Source organism: Pagrus major, chromosome 21 (assembly GCF_040436345.1).
Source record: "Pagrus major chromosome 21, Pma_NU_1.0".
NCBI classification, from domain to species: domain Eukaryota; kingdom Metazoa; phylum Chordata; class Actinopteri; order Spariformes; family Sparidae; genus Pagrus; species Pagrus major.
In genome coordinates, this window is record NC_133235.1 from 20,964,370 (window position 1) to 20,987,006 (window position 22,637).

The 22,637-nt window shown below is 38.2% G+C and overlaps 1 protein-coding gene across 2 annotated transcripts; it reads left to right on the forward strand.

Annotated features, from left to right (window-relative positions):
• Nucleotides 1–1,589: 1,589 nt before the first annotated feature.
• Nucleotides 1,590–21,876, forward strand: ccdc178 (coiled-coil domain containing 178). Of its 2 annotated transcripts, XM_073491810.1 has the most exons (20): nt 1,590–1,688; nt 2,003–2,116; nt 5,268–5,404; nt 5,511–5,569; nt 5,662–5,741; nt 6,172–6,375; nt 6,468–6,688; nt 7,830–7,972; nt 8,472–8,625; nt 8,725–8,820; nt 9,030–9,166; nt 9,287–9,470; nt 9,564–9,626; nt 9,992–10,120; nt 10,230–10,343; nt 10,558–10,703; nt 11,037–11,196; nt 14,325–14,474; nt 18,775–18,909; nt 21,208–21,876. In XM_073491810.1, the coding sequence occupies exons 2-20, from the start codon at nt 2,059–2,061 to the stop codon at nt 21,334–21,336; spliced, it is 2,499 nt and encodes an 832-aa protein (XP_073347911.1). In that variant the 5' UTR covers nt 1,590–1,688; nt 2,003–2,058; the 3' UTR covers nt 21,337–21,876. The 2 variants fall into 2 exon arrangements, with proteins under 2 accessions (XP_073347911.1, XP_073347912.1); XM_073491811.1 differs by lacking the exon at nt 14,325–14,474.
• Nucleotides 21,877–22,637: the final 761 nt, after the last annotated feature.

The following is a 22,637-nucleotide window of genomic DNA, read 5'->3' on the forward strand; positions in this document are numbered from 1 at the left end:
AGAGAACGTATTTTTACAGTTTCAGAGGACGACAACACAACTGCAGTTTGCAATAAATGCTCCTTAAAGGTTCTGAGAGGAGGGAAAAACACACAAGAAATCTTATCTTGACATCCATCTTTGCTCTCTACATGTTATCCTTTCTTACACTCAATTCTGCGTAAACTACAGGTTAGGAGCTTCTTTTTTAAATATAAAAAAATGTGAAATTATCAGTCATCCGTATCAGCTGAAAACACATCAATATTGTGCATCCCTAGTTTATATGTTAGCTGTGACTCCCATTCACTGTTAGTTTAGACTACTAGTAAATAAAATAATCATTAGACTGCAGAGGTTTTCCAACCACAAATTAAATGTGAAAACATAGCTATATAGTTTTGATATGATTTTTGCATATGAGCTGGTCTATGTTTGAGCTTTTTAGCTTTCCAAACATTGTGTGACACCCACTCAAGAAATGTCCAATTAATGTTTGCAGTGGGCTGGTACTGTGCTGTATTAGTGTAAGCACTTTGAGCTAAATTTAAAGCACTTTGAGCTGCATTTCTAGCGTGAAACGTTGCCATGCAAATACAGTTTATTATTATTGGTGTAACTGCATCACAGGTGAAACTCAAAATAAGAGGTCGACTGATATGGCTTTTTCAGGGCTGATGGTGATGCCGATACAGATTGTTAGAAATCAAGGAGACCGATATTTGGACAAATATTCATTTTCAGTAAAATTGAAATTCTTTTTGTCAAAATTTTGAACAACTAGTGATGAAATAAACCTAAGTACAATTTACTCAAGTACTGTTCTTCAGTACAATTTTGAGGCACTTTACCTGAGTACTTCAATTTTCCGCTACTTTATAATACCTCTACACTACATTTATTTGATAAATTTAGTTTCTAGTTACTAGTTACATTCAGACTATACAGTGATTATAGGCCATTAATTGTGAATGTGTTACAATCAGATATTGTTGTAGGTGGGACATTGTGTGAGAGGATGTTGCATCAGAGCCAAAGTAGCACAATTTTAAATTAGTTTATTTTATCGGTAATCTGACAAAAAACAAATTAGTCATACTGATAATCGGAAAAAGCTGAATATCGGCACCGATAATTGGCCAGGGCCGACAATCGATCTACCTCTACCCAAAATAATTCATGTTACTTGGATTTTTAGCCTATGATCAAACCAAATAATCATAAATATATCATAAATTACTGTATAGCAGTAAAAAGTAAAATAGCATATAGTCCTTATAATTGTGGCCTCATAGTATGAATATGTTTACAGTTCTATAGACATAAAACACATCTAACAGCCTCACTATAATTGCCAAAAATGATCTAAATTAAAAAGAAATTCATGTTAATTTACTCCCCCATTAATTATTCTATCATACTCTGTCATATGCTTTCACAAAATGTGCCTAACATCACATAAAACGAGTAGGAAACGCCTATCAGTGTTGCTAAACAAAAACACAAACCTCCATTGCTGCTCTTGAACGCAGCTCTCCCGCTGCCCCTTGTTGCCGAGCAACCTGGGCAGTAGATTGACAGCAGCCGGAGTTGAGAGACTTTGACAAAACTCAACTTTTTCACCGGACAGCAGCAGCGCAGAATAACAAAAACAACACACTTCAAGACTAGCTAACAGATAGCTGGCAGCCACAGCAGTGTTAATACAAGTAAGTTGATAGCCTGCCATTTTTCGCTTTCACTTTCTGCCATGACAACGACCCCCCACCTGCTCATTAATTTATCATTAGCCGAGTTAATTAACCGTAAATTTAACGTTAGCTAACACAGAGACTCGGAGAGTGAAGGCATCAGCTCCAACTTAAGCTAGCGCCAGCTAACGTTAACTTTGTGTGAAAGTTTAAAGGCTGTTATTAAACCTTTGTGATGTGTAAATAAAACAGCCAACCTTAATTACAGGGTAGTATTTGAAGCCTAAGTTTTGAGTCAATCTTGAACCGTCTACACCTCTTCGTTTCCACAGGACGGAGGAGGTAAAACTGGTGGCGTCTTCCTAAAAGTATCGCACAAGTTTCAGCGATGCCCGACGTTGAACCGCTCAGATTCCCATCAAGGGAAGGACGACCTGGTCAGCAAGGTGAGAGAAGTGACCGGTGTGTATGCAAACACAGTGGTGGAAGAAGTATTCACAGCCTTTAAAAGTAGGAATACCTCACTGTGGATATGCTCCACTACAGGTAAAAGCCTCCTCAAGTATGTAAGCTAAGTATTATTTGCAACATTTGATTAAAATATAAAAAGTAACCTACTCATGAATGCAGAAAATGGCCCCTGTCATTGTTTTACTATCATATATGATGTTTTTGGATTAATATTACTGCTGCATTATACTGTGTATGTTGCATTTTACTGCTGTAGATGTTACCTTACATGCTGTTTGATAGTTAAATCTACAGCAATCATATTCTGTAAGTTCATCGTATGTTTGTAGCCCTCCTGTGGACACCATGTATCTCTAAATAGTTTATTTAAAGGTGCTATTTGTAAGAAAAGTTGATTTTTGAGTCTCATTCCCAACTCTCAAATGATGACACTTTGGGATTGTGGGACAGGTCGACCGCCATCCCAAAGCACCAGTTTTGACGAGAATCTACCTTTAACGTAAAAAGTAGTAGAATTTGCTCAAAATTATAAACACTAAATCATTCAGTTTATCAGAAAATAAATAAATAAATTCAGAGTCACCAACATTTGAAGGTGCCGTGTTTTTTACTGGACAGGACAGGTATGAAAAATGTAATCTGAAAAGTAATTATAGCAGACAGACAAATGTAGTGGAGTAAAAAGTTAAGTTAAAGTTAAATATTTAAACAGAGATGTGTAAGTATAAAGGAGTAAAAGCATAAAGTAAGAAAGTAGAAAGAAAGTAGAAATACTCTTCTCCGAAAACAACTGAAGAAGATGGATGACTTGTTTAAAATGTAAAAAACTAGCAACAAAAAAAAGCGTTTTTGGTAACTAATAAACTTCACCTGATTTTCCACCCACATTAGGGTGACTACATACTGACTGGATTTTTATTTTAGGGTGAACTTATCCTTTAGATACTAGATTAAATGACTTAAGTTTGCGTACCGATACTGCTTACGATTGTTTAATGATTCTTAAATTTTATTTGTGAAATAAATTAGGTTTAACGTTACGCCATGATCCATTTTGTCACTGAAAGATAGGAGTTTGATGCAATTACAGTAATTTTCTAAAGAAATGTGAAAAAATTTGGATGATAATTAGATTTAAATATCTAATATCATGCGTGAGTGTGGCAGGTGAAGGTGATTGGCCCTCAGGCTCACATGGGCCTGCTCTGTCGCTATAATACACCCTGCCAGTATGATTTAGAGCTTATTCAGCCGGCTGATGACATATTGCCTTACCACCTTCCTACCCCACTTGGTTCTTTCACTGTGTATTATTCATTTGAAGTGCTCAGCAACAGATGGCCTTTATTTCGGGTCTCCCCGCAGTTTTTCCTCAACTGTTCTGGTGTTGGTCTGAGTCAGCTCAGTCAAAAGCCACCCTCCAAATGAAATATCATGGCAACGGTACCAGTTTGTCATTTACCTGTCTATCTGCACACAGTGGACATAACTTTAATGAAGTTATGCCTATCAACTACCCCCAAAAAGGTGCCAGGAAATGCCAGATGTCACAATGATGACACTCCTGAAAAGACAGGTGTGTAATCACCTAGTGTTGCAGGTCTTCCTTTCAGTGGCATATGTTCAGTTTTAGCTAAATCTGTGGCTGGACCCTTTATCCAGGGCTGGTCCTCACACTGCAAAGCCAAACACACACTCACAGAGTCAGAAGCAGTTTTGGCCTGACAGAGAAACACAATCCAGTGGTCTCTATCTATATTCCATATATCTAGTCCAAGCTCTCTCCACCTCTCTCTTGTGGGCATTGCAATGAAAAAGAAAACACTACCTCCATCTTACCTGCTATCTGACACTGCAGCTTACATGATAAGAGAGAGCAGTGAGAACTCATAATATAGTGTATATCTTTGTGCATGCAACATAAATTTGAAAATAGAAACAACGTCCAACTACTGTTATATTTGGGGTTATTTCCTACCTTTCTATCTACTTAGTATATCACAAATGAAATTATACTTAATGTCTGTGAATTTCATGTGAGAGATCATATCAGTGTGACAACAGAAGGCATAGGGACCAATATTTCAGTTCTTCATACAATGAAATTAATTTTTACCTGAAACAAATTTGTTCCAAATCCTCCACTGGACTGTACATATTATTTGTGTCCCATTAATAACTGTTCTGGAGCAGAGGTGCTCAAATTTTTTACCTTGTAGGGCCAAAACTGAAACTCTATGGTGGGCCACACACCAAAAGCAAACACCTATTGTATTTTACTGTATTAAGATTCAAAATGTAATAACTAGGACTTCAGGCTCCCTTGATTGGATGACTTCACTTTACCCACTAAAAAATAAAATGGCACAAACAGCGATTTATTTTTTATTTAAACTGTTATTTTATTTCTCTAGAAACAACCGTCAGGCCAAATCGAACCTTATGGCAGGCCGACTTTGGCCCACAGTCCTGGTCTAGAGGTTGAATTATTGTTTGTGGGAGAATTCATATACTGTACGTTGAAATGATATCGTACAGGGAACCTTTTGCCGTTAACATCAATTCTGGTGGTTCAGGTTACATTTATTTGTGAATAAATGTGACATGTCTTTGTGCTATGATATAGACAAAGGATTTCTTTCCAAAAGTTAGTTTTTCTTAGATGTACCAAAGTAGGATTGCGGTCCACAGCACTGGTGTTTTTGTTTTGTTTTTTACCCTTTTTGTCAGCCAGATGGCGTCCTTTCACCACTAAGAATTGTGCCCTTGGGTTTGTCTTGAGATGTTCAAATTAGTTTTCTCTGCTCTCTCACTGATGCTCCCAATATATTGCAGTCTATGCAAGCAGAATCAAAGAGAAAGTAAAGACCCAAAGAACATCTTTCACAGCCAAATACATTTTTGTAATTACATTTCAAAATAAAGTTAATGAAGAAGTGTGAGTGTTCCAACAAAAGTTGTTTTCTGGTGTCTTGAGGAGTGTTGGTCATAACATATTTCAGGGGCTTTGCAGAAAAACTGTAGGCAGGGTTCACTTATCATTGATTCTCTTAAAACGATTATTTGTTGGTGATAAACAAAATTTTAAGTTGGAATTACACATTTCAATATTTTGTGTTTCTCAAGATCAAGCAGATCTTCAAACCGTATGCTCTGGTAGACGTCGCACGTGTGCTTTGCTCAACAGTCCCTCGCCATGTGTCAGCAATGCTATTCACCATGTACAAGAGATGAAGATGATGGTGGAAAGTTGGTGTCAACAGGTAAACTGATGTCAGATGTGATCAAACCTATGAAAGATTGTCAGACAAGTATAAGATAGGAGTACAATCAATTTGAAATTATTGTTTCCTTTCCTTCCTGTACCAGTCTGGAAAATATCAGGCACAGATTGATCAGGACAAGCACCACTGCAACAAAACTTTAAGGTGAGGTCCTATGTTGTTTTGATTCCCTACTTCTTTTTGTTATAATCAGTAGGACTTAAAAATATGACACAAGTTTAACTCCCTTTTAACAGATTTCAGTCCAGAGACTCGGATACTGAATCTGTGACGTCTACAGAGTTATTTGTGGAAGGCATCGCAATTAGCGCAAGAGGTGACAAACAAAAACTTCAGTCTTCTCTAAAATATTTGTTTAATAATATTTGTTATACCATTGAAAAGCAAAAGCACATGAAAGTAAAAGAGCAACACACAAGTGTATAGTGAACATTTTCCTTAGAAAAGCTCTGGGTTTAGAGATGTTTCATTCCTAGCAGTAGTGGCTAGTCAATGTGAGAATAAATGAGTCCCAGTTGCTGGTTCACATCTTTTCTCTACATAATAATTCATCAGATACTATCCAGTGTTCACCTCTGCTAATAAGATACCATGGATCAAGTTTATTTCTATCTGCACTTTGTAATTGGTCACATTATGTTAACATAGCTTTGCAAAGATTAGTTTACTTCTTCATGCTTTCTAGTTGAAAGTGAGGATACGATACAAATCATTGTGGCGATCTTGTTTAATTTTTCATCCTCTAGAAAGTTGTCCATTATCGCCACTATTGAAGAAAATAAATGATGTCCTTGGAGAGGTTGTGTGTCTGATTGAGCGGCTGGAGGCTGATAGGCAGTATGCAGAGGAGACTCTCCACAAAGAGAAGAGGAGAAAAATATTTTTGGAGAGCAAAGTTGACAGCATCGCACTGTGGAAGCAACAAGAGCACTCTTTTGTAGTCCAGAAAGGTCAGTGACTGAGAAGTGTGTTATCATCTCCCCAGAGACATATTTGTGTCTTGTATTTTGATGTATTCCTTTTTGATGATTCCTCTTTACAGAGCATGAGGCTTGCATTAGAGACATCACTGAACTCAAGTGGCAGCTCAAACTGGAAAGAGAAAAACTTGAACAAGCCCAGGAGAAACTGTTGCACCCTGAGGTGTTGAACCAGCGCTTACACGAGGACATCAACTTTGCCAAAAAACAACTTCCTATTGTGAAAGAAAAAACTGACCTCCAGAGAGGCATCATAGATCAAATTAACTCTGCACAAGCTGAGGTAACTGTCTAATTTGACTGATTCTGGAATTCTTATGTTTCTATTTTCAAGCTCAGAAAGGTTGGACACTTGTGTTTGCCAGGGACACAATTAATAGCTATGTCTTGTCTGTGGTAGATGAAGTATTATTTTGGAAATTTTGCAAGAATTAACCACCTAACGGGGTGAAAGTTTGTTGTTGACACAGTCCAGTTGTGCCAAGATAATATCTATCATCTGGTGCATTCATACATAAGCAAGTGAGCACAATAACATAAGGAAATCAGGTTATTTCTTTTGTTTCTGATTAGTTTCTCCATCATACACTAGCTCTATCTCACTCAGCCACTCTCTCTTTTCTAACTCTATTTTTAATCCACAAGTGCCATGGCTTTAGGAATTACAATATTTGTTGGTCCATTGGTCCAGTGGTCATCCAACAATTTGGTCTAGACTAAAATCATTCCATTTTAACAATTGACTGGATTGCCATGAAATTTGGTACAGCCATTCGTAGTCCCTAGTGGATGGATCCTAATAACTTACATAATTCCCAGACTTTTCATTTAGCTTTTCTACTTGTTAATTTCTTTAGTTCATGTCAGGATGCTTCAAAATCAATTGACCAAATTCAGCCTCGGCTGTACTGTTGCCGTCAGGCAAATATGCCATGAAAGTGTGCCAGTAGAGAGAAGACTGAAAGGGGAACATGTAACAGGTCAACTTTGACTCAGAACCATTGCATCTTAATGGTTGATAAATTTAACAACAGCACCGACTCAGTGTTAGAATGAATACAATATTTGTTTTTGCTTGTACAACTCAACAAATCATTGGCTGTGGGTGCACTGAAGATAATAACACTGGGCTCTGATGTTCAAGTGTGAATCTTTGAAAGCAGGCTTACTGAAAGCCCAGGGTTAACAGACAGCCTTGGGTCTCCTGGATTTTCTCAGATTTGCCAAAGCCAAAAAAAAAAAGTGAAAACCCCTTTAGTTGACTTGTGGCAGATACTTGCTGTGTGTATGGGAGTCACAAGATTTAGTTTCAACAGGTTATGATTTGATTACAGGATAATGTATTGTCTTAATCAGTACCTGAAACTGTTAACAAATAATATCTAGGAAAAATAAAAGCCAATGATTTCCTCTTTCTTTTTCAGGCCGACGAAGTACACTCAAAAACACAAAGTGACCTCACACTGGCTCAGGAGGAGTTTAAAAAGATGGAGCTTGATGCCAAAAATGAAAAGACATCACTGGAAAATTCGCTGTCGACGATGAAAGATCAGCTTTCTTGCAGACTGTGAGTATCTATCCTATCAACATTAAAAATAAACAGGTTTTGCATCACTGTACTAAAGACCTATACAGTAATTAAATACGTCATAATGTCTGGCTGGAAGGTGTCTGTTAATATTACCGCAACCATACTCCTGCTAAATAATAACAAGTCTCAATGTAACGGACCTGACAATTTAAACTGACCACCATCAAACTTTGAAATTGATTTGAATACAGGTGGTTTGACATACAACACATAGGTATAACATAAACATAAATAAATAGGTTTTATTTATGCTTTGTAAAAAAACAACTTAACTTATTAGTTATACTGTGGTCATGCTATCTTGAAGATGATTTTCTTGCAATATATGGATTATAGTTGTCGTGATAACATATTGTAACAGTATTGTGTTGAGTTGCCCCATCATTCCCGAAACAACCTGAACACTAGATTTCTACTTTTAATATATCAGCTTAGTAACAAAGGACAAAACTGTTTTTGTTTTTTTTCCTCTCAGGGAGGATTTAAACCAGTTGAAGATGGTTGAGAAAGGTATTTGTGCTGAAATAAAGGATGCTGAGAAGACAGTCGCTCTTACAGAAGAAAAGTGTGCAGCCATAACACAACGTATTCCTGAACTTATGGCTCACGAGAAAACTGAAAAAGAACGGGTAACTGATGTTGTCCATAATTTAATTTTTAAAGGTTTTTTTTCCCTCAACATTATACAGAAATATTCAAATTCACATTTTTTCCCCTTCTTATGACAGATTGTGCAATTGAAACTTCAAATTGAGAATGAAATGCAACGGAACAAAAAATTGAAAGAGAAACTAATTGCAATGAAACAAGAGATTGAGAAAACTGTAAGTATTGTTACAGTAGTGTCAAAATGTCTCTATAATGTTGGTGCTGCTTGATAGTTCATTGGGTAGAGCATGGCAGATAACTGCCAGACTACATTTGGACTCTCAGTGGAGCTATGTATGCTAATAATGTTTGAATTCATTCAGTGTAAGGTGTTTTGGTTAAGTGCATCCACTCAGTGGCACCCTGTATGTTACGTTATCCACAGAGACTAAATGGGGAAGCAGAGGTTTCCTGCATAGAAGAGCAGCTCAATTCAAAACGTGATGCTTTTGCAGCTCTTCGTAAAGAGAACATGGAGTCTGAGCAGAATGTAGAAGACTACAAGCTAAAACTTTCTGTGAGGTACAGTGTTAAAGCCGAAGTCATGACAGAAGTGACAGCATCCTATATTTGGCGTTACTATATACAATATTAGGCTACTTATTTGTGTTTACTGTTACTTTTCTGTGTGATTTTCCTTAGTGCGAAAGCAGTGAAGCAGATGCGCGAGGAGAGGAAGCAGATGCTCCAGAAAATCATTGACAATGACGAGCAGTGGGAAAAGGCCAAGGAGGAAGTGACCCAAGTTGTAGCCCAGCACAGTGTCGCCCAGACTAAACTGGAAGAGCAGGAGCAGCTCACCTTCATGGAAGAACGGAGGGCCAGGGTCAGTGACAACATATGTACATGTGCTATGTATACTGCATGGGTCACAGTTTGTAAGGAAAACGGCTTTCAGTGCCCTTTCTATGCTTTACAGAAAGAGATAGAAAAGCTGAGGATAGATCTGACAGGACAGATGACTGCCCTGGAAGTACTGAAGGTAAATTCATGAGTCTGTACCCTGAGTACATTTTGCTCAGTCAGACTTTAAGAAAAATGTTATCACAAAATTGTCATGCAAACCAAGTAGAATTAAATTGAAATCTTCAAAATATAGCTATCTATTTTTGCACACCTTTTTGGCTTCTGTGGAAAACTTTATAGCTGTGATGAGAAAGGCATGAAGAGGTGAAGCTTCACAAAGCACAGTCTCAATAAAAAACGAACATTATACATTTCATAAAGGTAGTTTTAAATGTCTGGCTGTATTCAGCTGCATTATTTCCCATTAATGTCTTCACACCCTGTACATGTTTGTAGACTTTAAGATAATGACATTCTGCTTTTTATTTTCTTTTGCATCAGGGTCACTGTGCAAATAAAAATGAAGAAATGTGTCGACTGCAAAGGAGCTCAGCGCTAACCAACCAAAAGCTCCAGAAAGAATTTGAAGATGCATCCTCAGCAACAAAAGCTCTGGAGACAAAAGTGGAGGTACTGATGAAACTTAATAGTGTTTGATCCTAGTCCAAGTATCAATTTACATAAAAAATGTGTTCAAGGTTTAATTCAACTGCATTTGTGACTAATTTGGTTTGTATAGCAAATCAGGAAATTGACAGAAAATCTGGAGAGGATCCAGTGTGAACACAGGAACACATTAGTCAACCTCGAGAAGGAGAAAAAACTCAAATATGACCACCTGAAAGCTGCTCAGGTAAGAAAAGAAAAGTTAAGGGTTGCATAAAGCAATTCTTCTTGAGTCAAAGAACAGTTGCTAAGTCAGGTTTACTCTGCAAAGCTCATTGAGCACACAGCTAGTCACAGCTATTTATCTTGTCATTCTTTTGTGGAACAAAATAATCTCCTGCTCTAAGCACTTTGAACAAAATAAGGTTAACAGAAACATTAACGTTGCTATTTGTTTACAGGATCTACACACTGCTACTGTAGAGAGATATGACAACACCTTGGGCAAAATCAGTGACCTTACGAAGAAGAGCGAAGAATACCGAGATGCTTCAGATGAAATGGAAAAAACAGTTGATAGCATGCCAGAGATCATGAGAGAACTTCAGTAAGCTGGTCATACACAGGAATCACTTCATGTAATAGTTTGATATTGTTGGAATAACGCTACCTTTTCTTTTACGTCAGCCTTTTTGACAGAAAATGGATAAATAATGAAAATACTCAACCTTTTCCCTAAAAATGTTTCTTTGAATATTTATTTGATAATGAGTATTTTTATTTTTCACTATTTCCTTAAATAAATGCTTTGAATCTAAATTTCTACCTGCTATGATTACTGCGTCAGTGGGAGCGCTGATGCAGTAATCATATATTTATGATACTCAGAAACGATTTGAGGAAAATAATCTAATTTTGTGTGTTTGATTTCTCCTTCCAGAAGCGTTTTTGATGTGGTGGAATTCAAAAACAAATCAGCTGCTCTCATAATGAGCACCTTGCAGTCTGATATTAATAACTGCCAACGACGAACACAGCGATCCATGCAGACACACACCACTCATGTAACAGCAAGAAAAAAAGAAATGGAAGGTAGCAAGGTAACAAAATGTTGTTCAGGATAACTCTCTGTAAGTACATGACTTTTTTTGTGTCAAATACTGTGCAATCAGAGACGAGCTGTAAAAAACATCTCATTGTTTATTTGTTTGTGGATTAGTGTCAGCACATTGCTTGTCACAATACATCCCTTAAGATGCAGAGAAAAGAGCTGAGTGCAATTAAAATTACAAGCCATGGTCAATCTTGTTTAAGTGCTTTTCCCACAAATGACAACTCACTGTTGTTATAGTCTTTTGTCTGGACGAATTTGATGATGCGTGTCGTGGTGAGATGCTGTGCACATTTTGTTACCTGTAGGCCAACATTTTCAATACTAATTTCCATGTAAGCATACAGTTCACAACATCAAATATGCATATAATCTTGACTGTTTTTTATATTAATGTCAGAAATAGGCTCGTGTAGAAACACAAATGTGCTGTGCACAGCCTGGCTTGCATTTGAACACTCCTTTGTAAGAGAAACCCCTATTTATTGTAAGGTTTTCATCTGCAGGATTATCAGCCCCAGCCAGAGCCTCTTTGCTGATGGGGGTTTCACATGGCTTATCTAATGTGAAATCGCCATGTGGTATATAGTTTCATTAAACGGTGATCAAGAATGCATTAGTTCAAAACAAGAAAAGGCAATGGAGCTTAAGCCGCCATGCATCCAAGTGCAGCAACTTTAAAGAAGTTGTTGGCGTGAGACAATTTAAGAATTAGAAGTCTTCCTCATAGACACAACTCCCATTAGCCAGATAAAAGTTAGCCATGCAAAAAAGGGGTTTAGTCTCTCCACTTGACGAAATAAGATGATATAACAACAATACTCCTCACCAAATAAAAAGATCAGACAGACTCTCAAGTTCTAAGGAAATTGGTCACTTTAATCATTGAGACCAATATACAGCACACATAATGTCTGCATTAGCATAACATAATAAGCAGTGTGCATTCAGAAGCCACAGTGCATGAAGCAGAATGGTTAGGCAAATATTTCTTATAGAGGAGATTTCTTGTAAAATGCTGACCAAATACTATACTCTTATAACCTCTGAAGGTTGCAGACCTCTGTGAAACGGTTCAGTATAGCCAACAGCCTGGTGGCAATTTGCATGTATGTACTGCTTGCTGATGGTTATTTTTAAAGATACAAACACAGGGTATGTCAAGGTGAAGTAGATTGACTTGTCAGCCCTGTGAAGTCTTTGGTCATCTTTTCCCAACCCTACATGTCTGGAAGTGTTCCGTCTTTCGTGCACGCACCTATTTTTTGATCTGATCAGTGCTTGTCGTTTGGCGAGCACAAAGTAAACAATGCAAACTGCCGACGCTATCAGTTTCTTATGGGCAATGAAGTGTAATTTGTTCCATTTACACTTCACAACAGCATCAGATGGGCTTTGTCAGTGCTGCATGGAGTAATTAAACCTGAAATCAATAGCAGGCATTTGTCATGTTTACAGCCCCTCTTTCTGCTGGGTTAAACTCATCACTTTAGTGCTGTTCTGTTTTACTGCAGAGACACACTTCATTATGTCTGCAGGTAGACTTGAGATATTCACCAGCCACATCTCCAGTACTTGGGAAACATTGTTCAAATGAAAAAGACATGCAGAGAGACACATACTCACTGTGATTTATTTGCTTGATTTCACAGAAAAGTGTCAGTTGTTGTGTGCCTGTTATGTATATATTAATTAACAGCACAAGTACAGAAAACATGTATTGTATTATACACACACATACTGTACCAGGTCAGTGGTACAACTAAAGTATCTTCTAACTGCTCAGTGTGGTGTTACTATACAGTATGTTTGCGACTGTATATTTACTCTCCAGTGCCCTCACCCTTTAATTTTTTCTTAGGTATCTGTACATAGAAGATTGTGAGTCATGAAAACATTGATCTATGTGATCATTCATTATGTATTTTACATCTGACCTGAACTTAATGCTGCCTCAGTGGTCGTTCTTCTTCCATTACGGCTGTGGCATACAGCCAAAATATTGGTAAAACAGTCATCATACCAACAAAAATCAATTTGTACAGTAAATGCTATATGCTCTAACTGTAAAATTCACATTTAAGTGTGAGAGGTACTTGGATCCTATCCTTGTCATTTTTCTAGTATAATGGTGACAGTTAGGGTCAGGATACACCAATCAGGGCTGATGTTGACCTTATTTGTCGGTTTGGGTATCAGCCATGATATGACTCTATGTAATAACTTGTATCAATTTACATGTAACGTGATGTGAAAAATTAGACCTTCCCGTCTCTCTCGGCTGCTTATACATGCCTGTGGTAGATTTGTTAAAGTCGTTTAATGCTGCTGGACTGTGGATTTCTTTGAGAAGGACTCGATTTTCTGCAACAGTCAAAAGGATGTGACTTGGTACACGTTCTCAAAGGGCCTCATCTCAGTGCCTCTCTCTGCTCCGCTAACAGAGAGCAACCGTAGCTTACGTTAGTTTAGAAATGGAGTCCGCTAACATACACTAACAACCGGCTTCGAGCACAACACAGAAGTTCCACAGAGCCCCTTTAATGTTGTTTTGTTTTCGATATTTGTTACATTAATTTAGTCACAGAAGAACACTAGCTCTAGTTATAAGCGCCACACAGTGATCCCTAGCCTACATTAAATTGAATCCAGTGAGATTTGTACAGTAAGACACATAGTATAATATTGGGGAAAAGAGATGACTGGTATTGAATAGGTACTCAGTATTGACAGTTACTCTGAATTGATCAGAATGTTTTTATTTGTGTATAATCACATGAAACTACGAATCATTGTGTTTTTGTTACCTTAGAATGACCCTTTTATAATTACAGAGAGAGAGGGTCCTCTTCCTCAGAGTCCGCCATGTTGAATTGCCTTGTTGAACCGCCAGAACAGCCAAATTTAACACTGGCTCTATAGAAGGCCTATCGCGTTTGTAGCAGCCACCTTTGTGGAGGGTGAGATGAGGGGTGTTCAGTTGGTTACAGTGTGCAATCACACTGCTAGATGCCACTAAATCCTACACACTGGACCTTTAATAGCCAGTGTAAACATTTAACTTACCTTTACTGTTTGACCTAAACCTTTTGTTTTCACGTGTGTGTCTGTGTGTAGGAAGCACTAAAAATTGCACTGACGGAAAACAAACAGCTGGCAGTCGAGTACGAAGGTCTGAAGAAGATCCTCATGGAGGCCAAACAGGAAGCAGTGTGTACTCTGAGCGAGAGAAACCATGCACATAAATCTTTTCATTATTACACTCAGGTACAGTTCATATAACCTTTTGTTAAATTTACTATCTCTCCACCCCCTCTCTTTTTAATTATGGTTTATGACTGAGAATTTTTGCGCTGTTATCTTATCTTCTGTGTTATCTTATGTTGTATTCCACGCTATTCTTCTTTGCACCAGATAGCTCTTCTTTACATGGGCAGTAATTCTAAGAAGGTTTTAGTTTGTCAAACCAGCGAGGAGGTTACTGCAGCAATCTAATAATGATGAGATAACTTGAGTGGAGGAGGATGATGGATGTGACATAATGTAATGATAGCTATGTAGTTTTGCCACCAAGGGGAGTAAAGAGAGAGGTTGATGGTACATGTAAATACTTTACCTTCTCCATTTCCTTGATTATAGTTTTTGTGAGGTGGTCAGAGGTGAAACGTTTTATTATCTGGATGTTACAAATGTGCCTCTGCTCACCACAGCTCACACACACCATTTGTTGGGGATCAGCAGCAAACACAGGTTAGGATCGGACAATAAATGTGCCTTTAGTGCTAAAATAGCACCGGAGGTTTTGACTAGTTGAGGGAGACAACTCAGCAGCATTTTCCTGTTTAATCTTTATAGTTTTTGACACTATTTAACTGAAATAAAATTACACATGACAACCATAACACCAGGAAGAAGCCACACTGATTCCTGCAATGAAAAATACATATTATTTGTTCCAAAAATGACTAATACCTTTACTTGAGCAATTCCTCATCTAACTGCATGAATGTTATCAAGTGAAAAATGCATGCAAAAATAAAATCCTGTGGACAGGATTTTCCACGCTCATGATCAAAGCCTGATTTTCTTTTACTCCGGATTCAGCCTTCACCATTTTTGTTTGTTTCAACTCTACACTTCTACAACAGCAGCCTCTCGGCTACTGTTTTATGCCTGATTTTAGTTTTTATAACAAGCTTATAATCCAAAATGTTTCTGAAATGTAGATGCAGGCCTATCATATTTAATCTGATTTAAACAGGAACATCCAGGCACTCTTCTTTCCAGTTTTATATGTGTATAATTATCCTTATAACGTTGGATTTTATGTCCCAGTTAGTACATATATTACACAATGTTATTGTCCTTAATTGATTTGTTTGTAACTGGAGGCAATAAGGTAAAGGCATTTAACATTGTCAGGATCATTTGAGAGATCAAACATTAGTGCATATGTGTGAGATGCCTCACACCACTTGTGTGTGTGTTTGCAGAGCCCATAATCTCTTTAATGATATTCAGCTGAGGGATACAATGAAAACCATCTCTTTAGTATCCTTATATAGAAATATAATCCTGGCAGCAGGCAGCCCTGACAAATAGTTCAAGTGACAAGACAAAAACAGCCCTTATTATGCTAACAAGATGACAACTAAACAACACAGAATTTGCTTTTATAAATGAATTTTCTTGCATCTTAATTTTTTGTGTAAATATATATATAAAACATGAAATTCATTAAGACCTGACATATCTGTAATAAATGATTAAGAGTGAGCTCACAAGTGTGATTTCAACTTTTTCAAGCCGTTGCAACACAACCCATAGTTACTATTCACATTCACATTTTCACAAAATGCAGGTTATAGTTCCACCTCTGAAGCTGAAATGATTAACTTTCCACAAGTTGTCACATTGAAGTACAGCTAGAGTAGGCATCAGTGCTGAGTAAATCGTTACCAACCACATACCTTGAATGTTAGTCAGTGGTGGAATATGACTACTCTGTACTTTAGTACATATTTCAGGTATTTATACCTTACTTGAGTATTTCTATTTTATGCTGCTTAATACTTGTATTTCACTATAATTCAGAGGGAAAAAATGTGTACTTTATACTCCACTTTGTTTTAATACAGCTTTAGTTGTTAGTGACTTTGCAAATAAAAATTTTACACACAAAACACATGATAAGCCTATAAAATATAATGTGCTGTTATAGATTAAACTGCCTGACATTTTATAAAATCGTTAAAATAAACTTCACCTTGATCAGCTGCAACCGTAAAATGCTGCTTACATTATAATGCAGTAATAACACAATACTATAATACTACTACTAATACCAATTATACTATATTAGAATACTATAGTATAACACTCACAACGCTATACCCTGTACCCTTTGCTGATAATACTTGCATAGTTTAAGAAGCATCTTTCATATTATTTTGATTATGGCAACCGCTGTGGAAAAAAGTGGTATGAAGATCATAAAGATCATTATCTGCCTAGTGTGCGCATTTATATAATAGTATTTTTCTTTTTTAAACACAGCTGTTTGCAGGATGCATAGCAATGAGGTAACACGATGATGGTGGAACAAAATAAACTTTTTTTTGGTACCTTTAATACACCTAGGTTACATGAATGCCTACAGCTAACTGATTCGGTTTGTTGATAATTGTAATTTTGTTAAGAAAACTAAACTCATCAACATTCTCGTTATTACATACCTGTCTAGGAGGAAGATGGCCAGTTAAACATTAGTTTTGAATCCTTTCAAATCCCACAATCCTCTCCATCTGTTGAATGACTGTGTTTACTCTATCAATGTCCCTGTTCGCTTTTTCTTGGTCTTTGATCAGTTCTTTCTTTTTCTCTTTGGTGATCCTGCCCCAGTGTTAGGAATAACCACAAAATATAATTCAAAAATGAAATTATCTAGAGAAAAATCTCCTGTTTCATTCTAACTGGATAATGTATTACTCAGTGCTTTGCCTGGGAAAACAAAAGCAAATGTAGTTTGCACGCCGTAAATCGTTTTGCCGGATTTCGTGTAGGAATCCAACCCAGTGACAGGCATGAAGAATAACTATAATAATTATATAGAAATATCCACTCTTCTTGCTGATGGTCTTGTTTGCCTATGTAGGTTATATAGAGGCAACAGTATTAAATTTGAGATGTCTCATAACCAGTTACAAACTCCTTGTAGTATGTTTAAGCGACATTTTCAACGCACGATTTTTACCTGAAATGGATTGTTTTCTGTAGTGCAGTATTACTATGTTTAGTTAAGTAAAAGATTTCTTTATCCACCACTGATAGTAGTGAATTACGTCTATTTATTCTGCATTTAGAATAAGGACAGGTGCAATTCAGCAACCATTACCCATCAACATATTTTAATAGCAGAATTTGGGGATCTTTACGCATGTAAATGAGTTAGTTTCAGTGTTTTGGCATACTACACTATAACAGATGGGATAGAAGTACATGTATGATCTTCACATTTTTTTGTATATTGCAGCTTTAATATACTAGATAAAATCACTCAATGAAACAGTTTTAGCCACACAACTTGGAGTGTTGCACATTTTATTGTATACAAATGCTGTGTATGTTTTTGTGGTGGAAGAAATATGTCCTATTTATTAATTGTCCAATCAAGACACACTTCAGCTGGTTTAACTAATATTACAAATCTTTCTTTCAAAAACAGGATGTAGTAATGATTAATGTATTTCCAAAATTCAACAAGTATAAATACACTCACATAATCAGATTCTCGTTTGTAAATGAAAAAATAACTAATTAATTAGCATCTGATAGCTCTTGCCAGTATATTCCTCTTATGAAAATCCTCTTGATTCTACTGTACATGTAAAGTGTTGCTTTGTTTATGTGGAGGCTTTCAGCTCTTGGGTTTTAACAGGGTACACCATAAAGCGCATTCTTGTTATTGTCTTTCCTTCAGGAGCTGATGACTGAGCTAATTCGCTTTAGTTTTCAATGCACTGGGGAACACATTGCCAAGCAATGATAAGCTTTGTAGGGAGAGTAGAGAGATGGAGGGGAAAGAAAAGCAATGGCATCTATCAGAATTTAAACCTCTTTGCTTGAAACTGTGTTCAAATAATAAAGCAAGCAGCATGTCTTTCCAAGAGACTAGGAATAATTTCTGGTTTCAGTGGGGGGTTCATGACTCTGTGTGTATGTGTAAAATATGTCTTGAGGGGATTGGTATAAAGTTAAACTGGGTGAAGTAGAAATATTTTACTCATCAGCTTTGCAGTCACAGAGTTTGCCTCGGCTAGAACAAAACTGCTGAAGCATTTAGAGAAAATTAACCCCCCATCCTGGCAGCCAGATGTGACTGGATTCTGATGAGTGCACACGAGTGGGCAGAGAAACCAAGAGACTGTGAAATTCCTGTCAGGCCCGTGTACTGCAGAATGGGCTATTGACTGCTTTCTCTATTCCCCTCCATCATTCTTCTTGAACACTGCCATTAATTTCCTCTCCTGCCTTACCAATTCCTTTTCTCTGCCTTCTCTCCCCCTAGCTCTCTTTGTTGCAGAAGAGGATGCACAAAGCTTTGGTGAAATACTTCAAACAACGCAGCCTCTACAGCCGGGCTGAACTGGACCGGTGCCAGGCTCTTTCTCAAGAGACCGACCAGAAAATAAAAACAGTCCAGGTATTTGAACATATACATGTAAAACAGGCTGGAAAACTTCACAAACTGTCACTATTCATTTAAATGGTAAATCCCTTTATTCAACTTTTATCCCAGTGTAGGTATTCTACCGGATGGAAGCGTATTCTTTTGCATACCACAGTAACTCCATGTTATGCTTGGCATTGTTTGAGCCTCATCCGGCTAGTCAGTCGCCTTGTGTCTTCTTTGCCAAGCAAGGGCAGCCAGGCAAACATCCACCAAGGCTTTGTGCCTCGCTGCTGTGGTGGAGTTAAAGACGCCACTCTTACATTACAGTCTATACATTCACTCATCAGATCACAGACCGGCGTGATGGATGATGTGTCTGCGCGAGTGCCTATGCAGTGACTCCGTGTCTGAGGCTAGCTCTGCCTCTTGAGATAACTCTATATACACGACACATTGTGCCCGGCCACATCACATCAACATTTGAGCCTGTTTCCCATTTAGAAGGGGCATTTGTGGCTTTTACGGCTAATTCGGAACGAGTTCATTAGACGGAATGGAAGATACCTGTGTTACAGCCTCTTCTTTGTGAGTAGGATAACCTTCTGTCTGTCTCGCAGAAGAGTAGCGGTGTATCCTGCAAGGTTGAGAAGTAAGGATCTTCATTTAGAGGATAATCGGTGTCTAATCTGTGCTGTGATGTGAGATGAGGTCAAAGCGGACAGAGAGACAGTGATGAATCTTTATGAAATGTCCTGTCCAGCATTAACGCAGAGCCAGGTGGCATGCAACCGTATTATGAACTACTTCCACCCTTTTTACTTCTTCCTTACTATAACAGTAGGGCATCCCAAACTCCTAAATCTCCATGTTTGTCAGTTGCAATCTGTAGTTTTTGTTATTCGCCAGACATCAAATTCAACTTCGTCAGATATGCTGGAGGCAAAATATGCTCAGATTTGATTAGAGGTTTTTTCAGGGGAGTACCCAATGAAAATACTATTAAGTGGTTTCCTTCTCAGTTCCTCCTCCTCTGACTGCTGACATGTTTTTCCTTTTTTTTTGATGGGTCTGGTCCAGACATTACAGAGAGCAGCCATGTCTCACTGGCCCAGCCTCAAAAGGCCCCAGCAGATCACAGCTCAAGGCAGGGAGGAGTAGGGCACAGGGGGGAGGAGCTATCAGAGAGCTGCAGAGTGTGAAGGACAAAAGAGCTGGTGTATTCAAGCGCACCACACCGTCACCCGTCACAGCTCAGCACAGGGTCCATCAGAGCAGGCAACACTCACTTTAAACAGGCTCCTTGTGAACAGTCCAGCTCGGGGTCTAACCTCCAAAAAGTGTAGATAAACCTTTATGAGAGAAGAAGAAAAATACCTTGATTAGTTTATGAGCAGGCGTAAACAGCCAATCTGCATGATTGCATGAATATAAAGACCTTTAACGTGGTCTTATGATCCACAAAGAAATGCACTGACAGTATGCAGATAGTGATAATGCATGTGAGATTCGCAATTACATGATACATGTATTATCAGTATCGTTGCCACTATGTTACTGATACCAGTTGTAACTGGAGTTGAACCAGGCTGAATCCTGATGAGGCCTGTACTAATCCATCATGTCCACTTAACCCCACAAGCAGAACATAAGAGAGGTCAGGTTCGCGCTTTCACGGCTACGGCGTGCTCGAATCTGACGCCAAATGGCAGTTTTCTCTAAAGTAGCTTGAGGGGAGGAAGGCCGGGGAACCCTAGGGTGAGCGGGTGGGAGTGGGTGGGGGGTTGGTGGTGGGAGCGTGGGGGGCGGCGGGCTGTCATCCTGTTACACTCCTGCCAGAACTGGCAGTTCAGCTTTGTGTTCTGCGAGTTTACACTAGGGATGGCATAATTGACAATGGCTAACAGCGGAGAGCAGTGCAGAGCCTTGTTGAATGGCCAGTAATGATTGGAGCAGACGCCCACTGCCCCAGTCCCAGGGGACAGTAATCCAAGATCCTGTTGCTGATATAATTGTTAGTCAGAGAATTTCTGCATGGCTAGGCCGGTTCAGATTCCCAAGCTGGTTGACAGTGCCAGGCAGTTTAATAGAAAAACTGGATGCTGAGGTTTTTAAAACAGAAGAGCACTGAACCTGGACGTGGTTCACCAGGAGCCTCTTGTACTCCTTCCCCACAAAAATAAGAACAAGATGGTAACTTTACTCTCACAATTGCAGATCCACCATCAGCTGTGTGTGTGGGATGCACACCGAGTAAGTCTTTCTGCAAAAAACAGCATTTCCTTAATTAGCTTGTTTCCCATTTATTGTATTTGTCCTTTTTTAAAACAGGACTGGTTGTCAGAAGGAATTCAGCTCATCTCTTCGTTCCTACAATCCTTGACAGATGACTCTACTACCACCAATGATGCCGGGGCGAACAAACAAGCCAGTCCAGATGCGGTTGGATCGAATGAGTAGATGCCTTCAGTTCAAATAGCAGTGTAATTGGACATTCACCTGTACCAGACAACTTACTTACCCTAGCACGCTTCACTATTCCCCCCTCTACTTGCAGCAAATCCATAACAATGAAACAGGTGACTTTCATGCTGCTGTCAGGACTGATCTAATTTTAGCTGGGTGAATGATTGCAATTGGCTTTGCCTCATCAGATAATTAATCTATGTCACCATTAATTGGAAAAGAGAATAATTACAGGCAGTGTTGACAGAAATTCTACGCTTCTCCAGATTCCAAGATCTAATTACAACTAGTGAAACCCTGTGACCTTAACTAGCACTTAGTGCACCTTGGCCACCTTGACCATGCCCATGTGAAGACCACTGTCTCTCTGAAAGACCCTGTTTTTGTTACGGCGCCCCGCACTCCTTCACTCGCCTCACTCTCCGAAAGCTGTCTCCCTCAATCACTTTTCAATATTCAATCTTAATTTTGTGGAAGTTTAGCATTTTCAATGAGCTGGAGATGAATGATTAATGAATAAATTTAAATGCTTCATTTTGTCCATGGATCATTAGTTAAGTCCTTTGTGGGAAGGACCTGAGAAAGGAGTGAAAATTATTGAGACATTAGCCTGAAGCAATCCAGGGGTAAATAGTGTGCACAAAAGGATGTTGTGTGCGCACTATCCACTGGCTTTCTAAAGAACCCTGGGGAAACACTGTTTTCAATTTGGAATCTTAACTGAATCACATTTAGTACTTGTGGAAAATTGATTTTTGTTTCATCATGTTTCAACAATGTCATACTAATGGTACACGACACTAATGCCTGTTCCATATAGACTTTTAAAGTAAAGTAAAGATGTCTCTGGATAAACAATTCTTGACTTAAATATATTCATTTACTAAATAATTATGCTCATATAATCCTTCAAAGAGTACAATTTGCTGTTGATTTTCTTTGCAGTCTTAGTGTCAAGGTCGATGCTTTCAGGCTGCTCCTTTAGAAATATGTGTTGCCCTTTCCTTCTGTCTGTGTCTGGTTGATAGAGATGCTGTTGTTTTGGTGGTACACTGGATGCCTCCTCTACTTATGGGGACAGAAGGGGGCAGTGTGAACACAACAACCTTAGAAAGACATAATTGACTGCGGCATGGTCCATTCTTGTACCTTCACATGGCCGTAGCATTTCATCTCAAATGAAGGATTATTATTAATCTGTCAATTGGAATATGTAAAATAATTTTGCTAAGAATTCAAACTTTTAAAGTCTTCTGAATGCAAAAAAAGTTATTTATCTGTTCTTTTAACTTAAA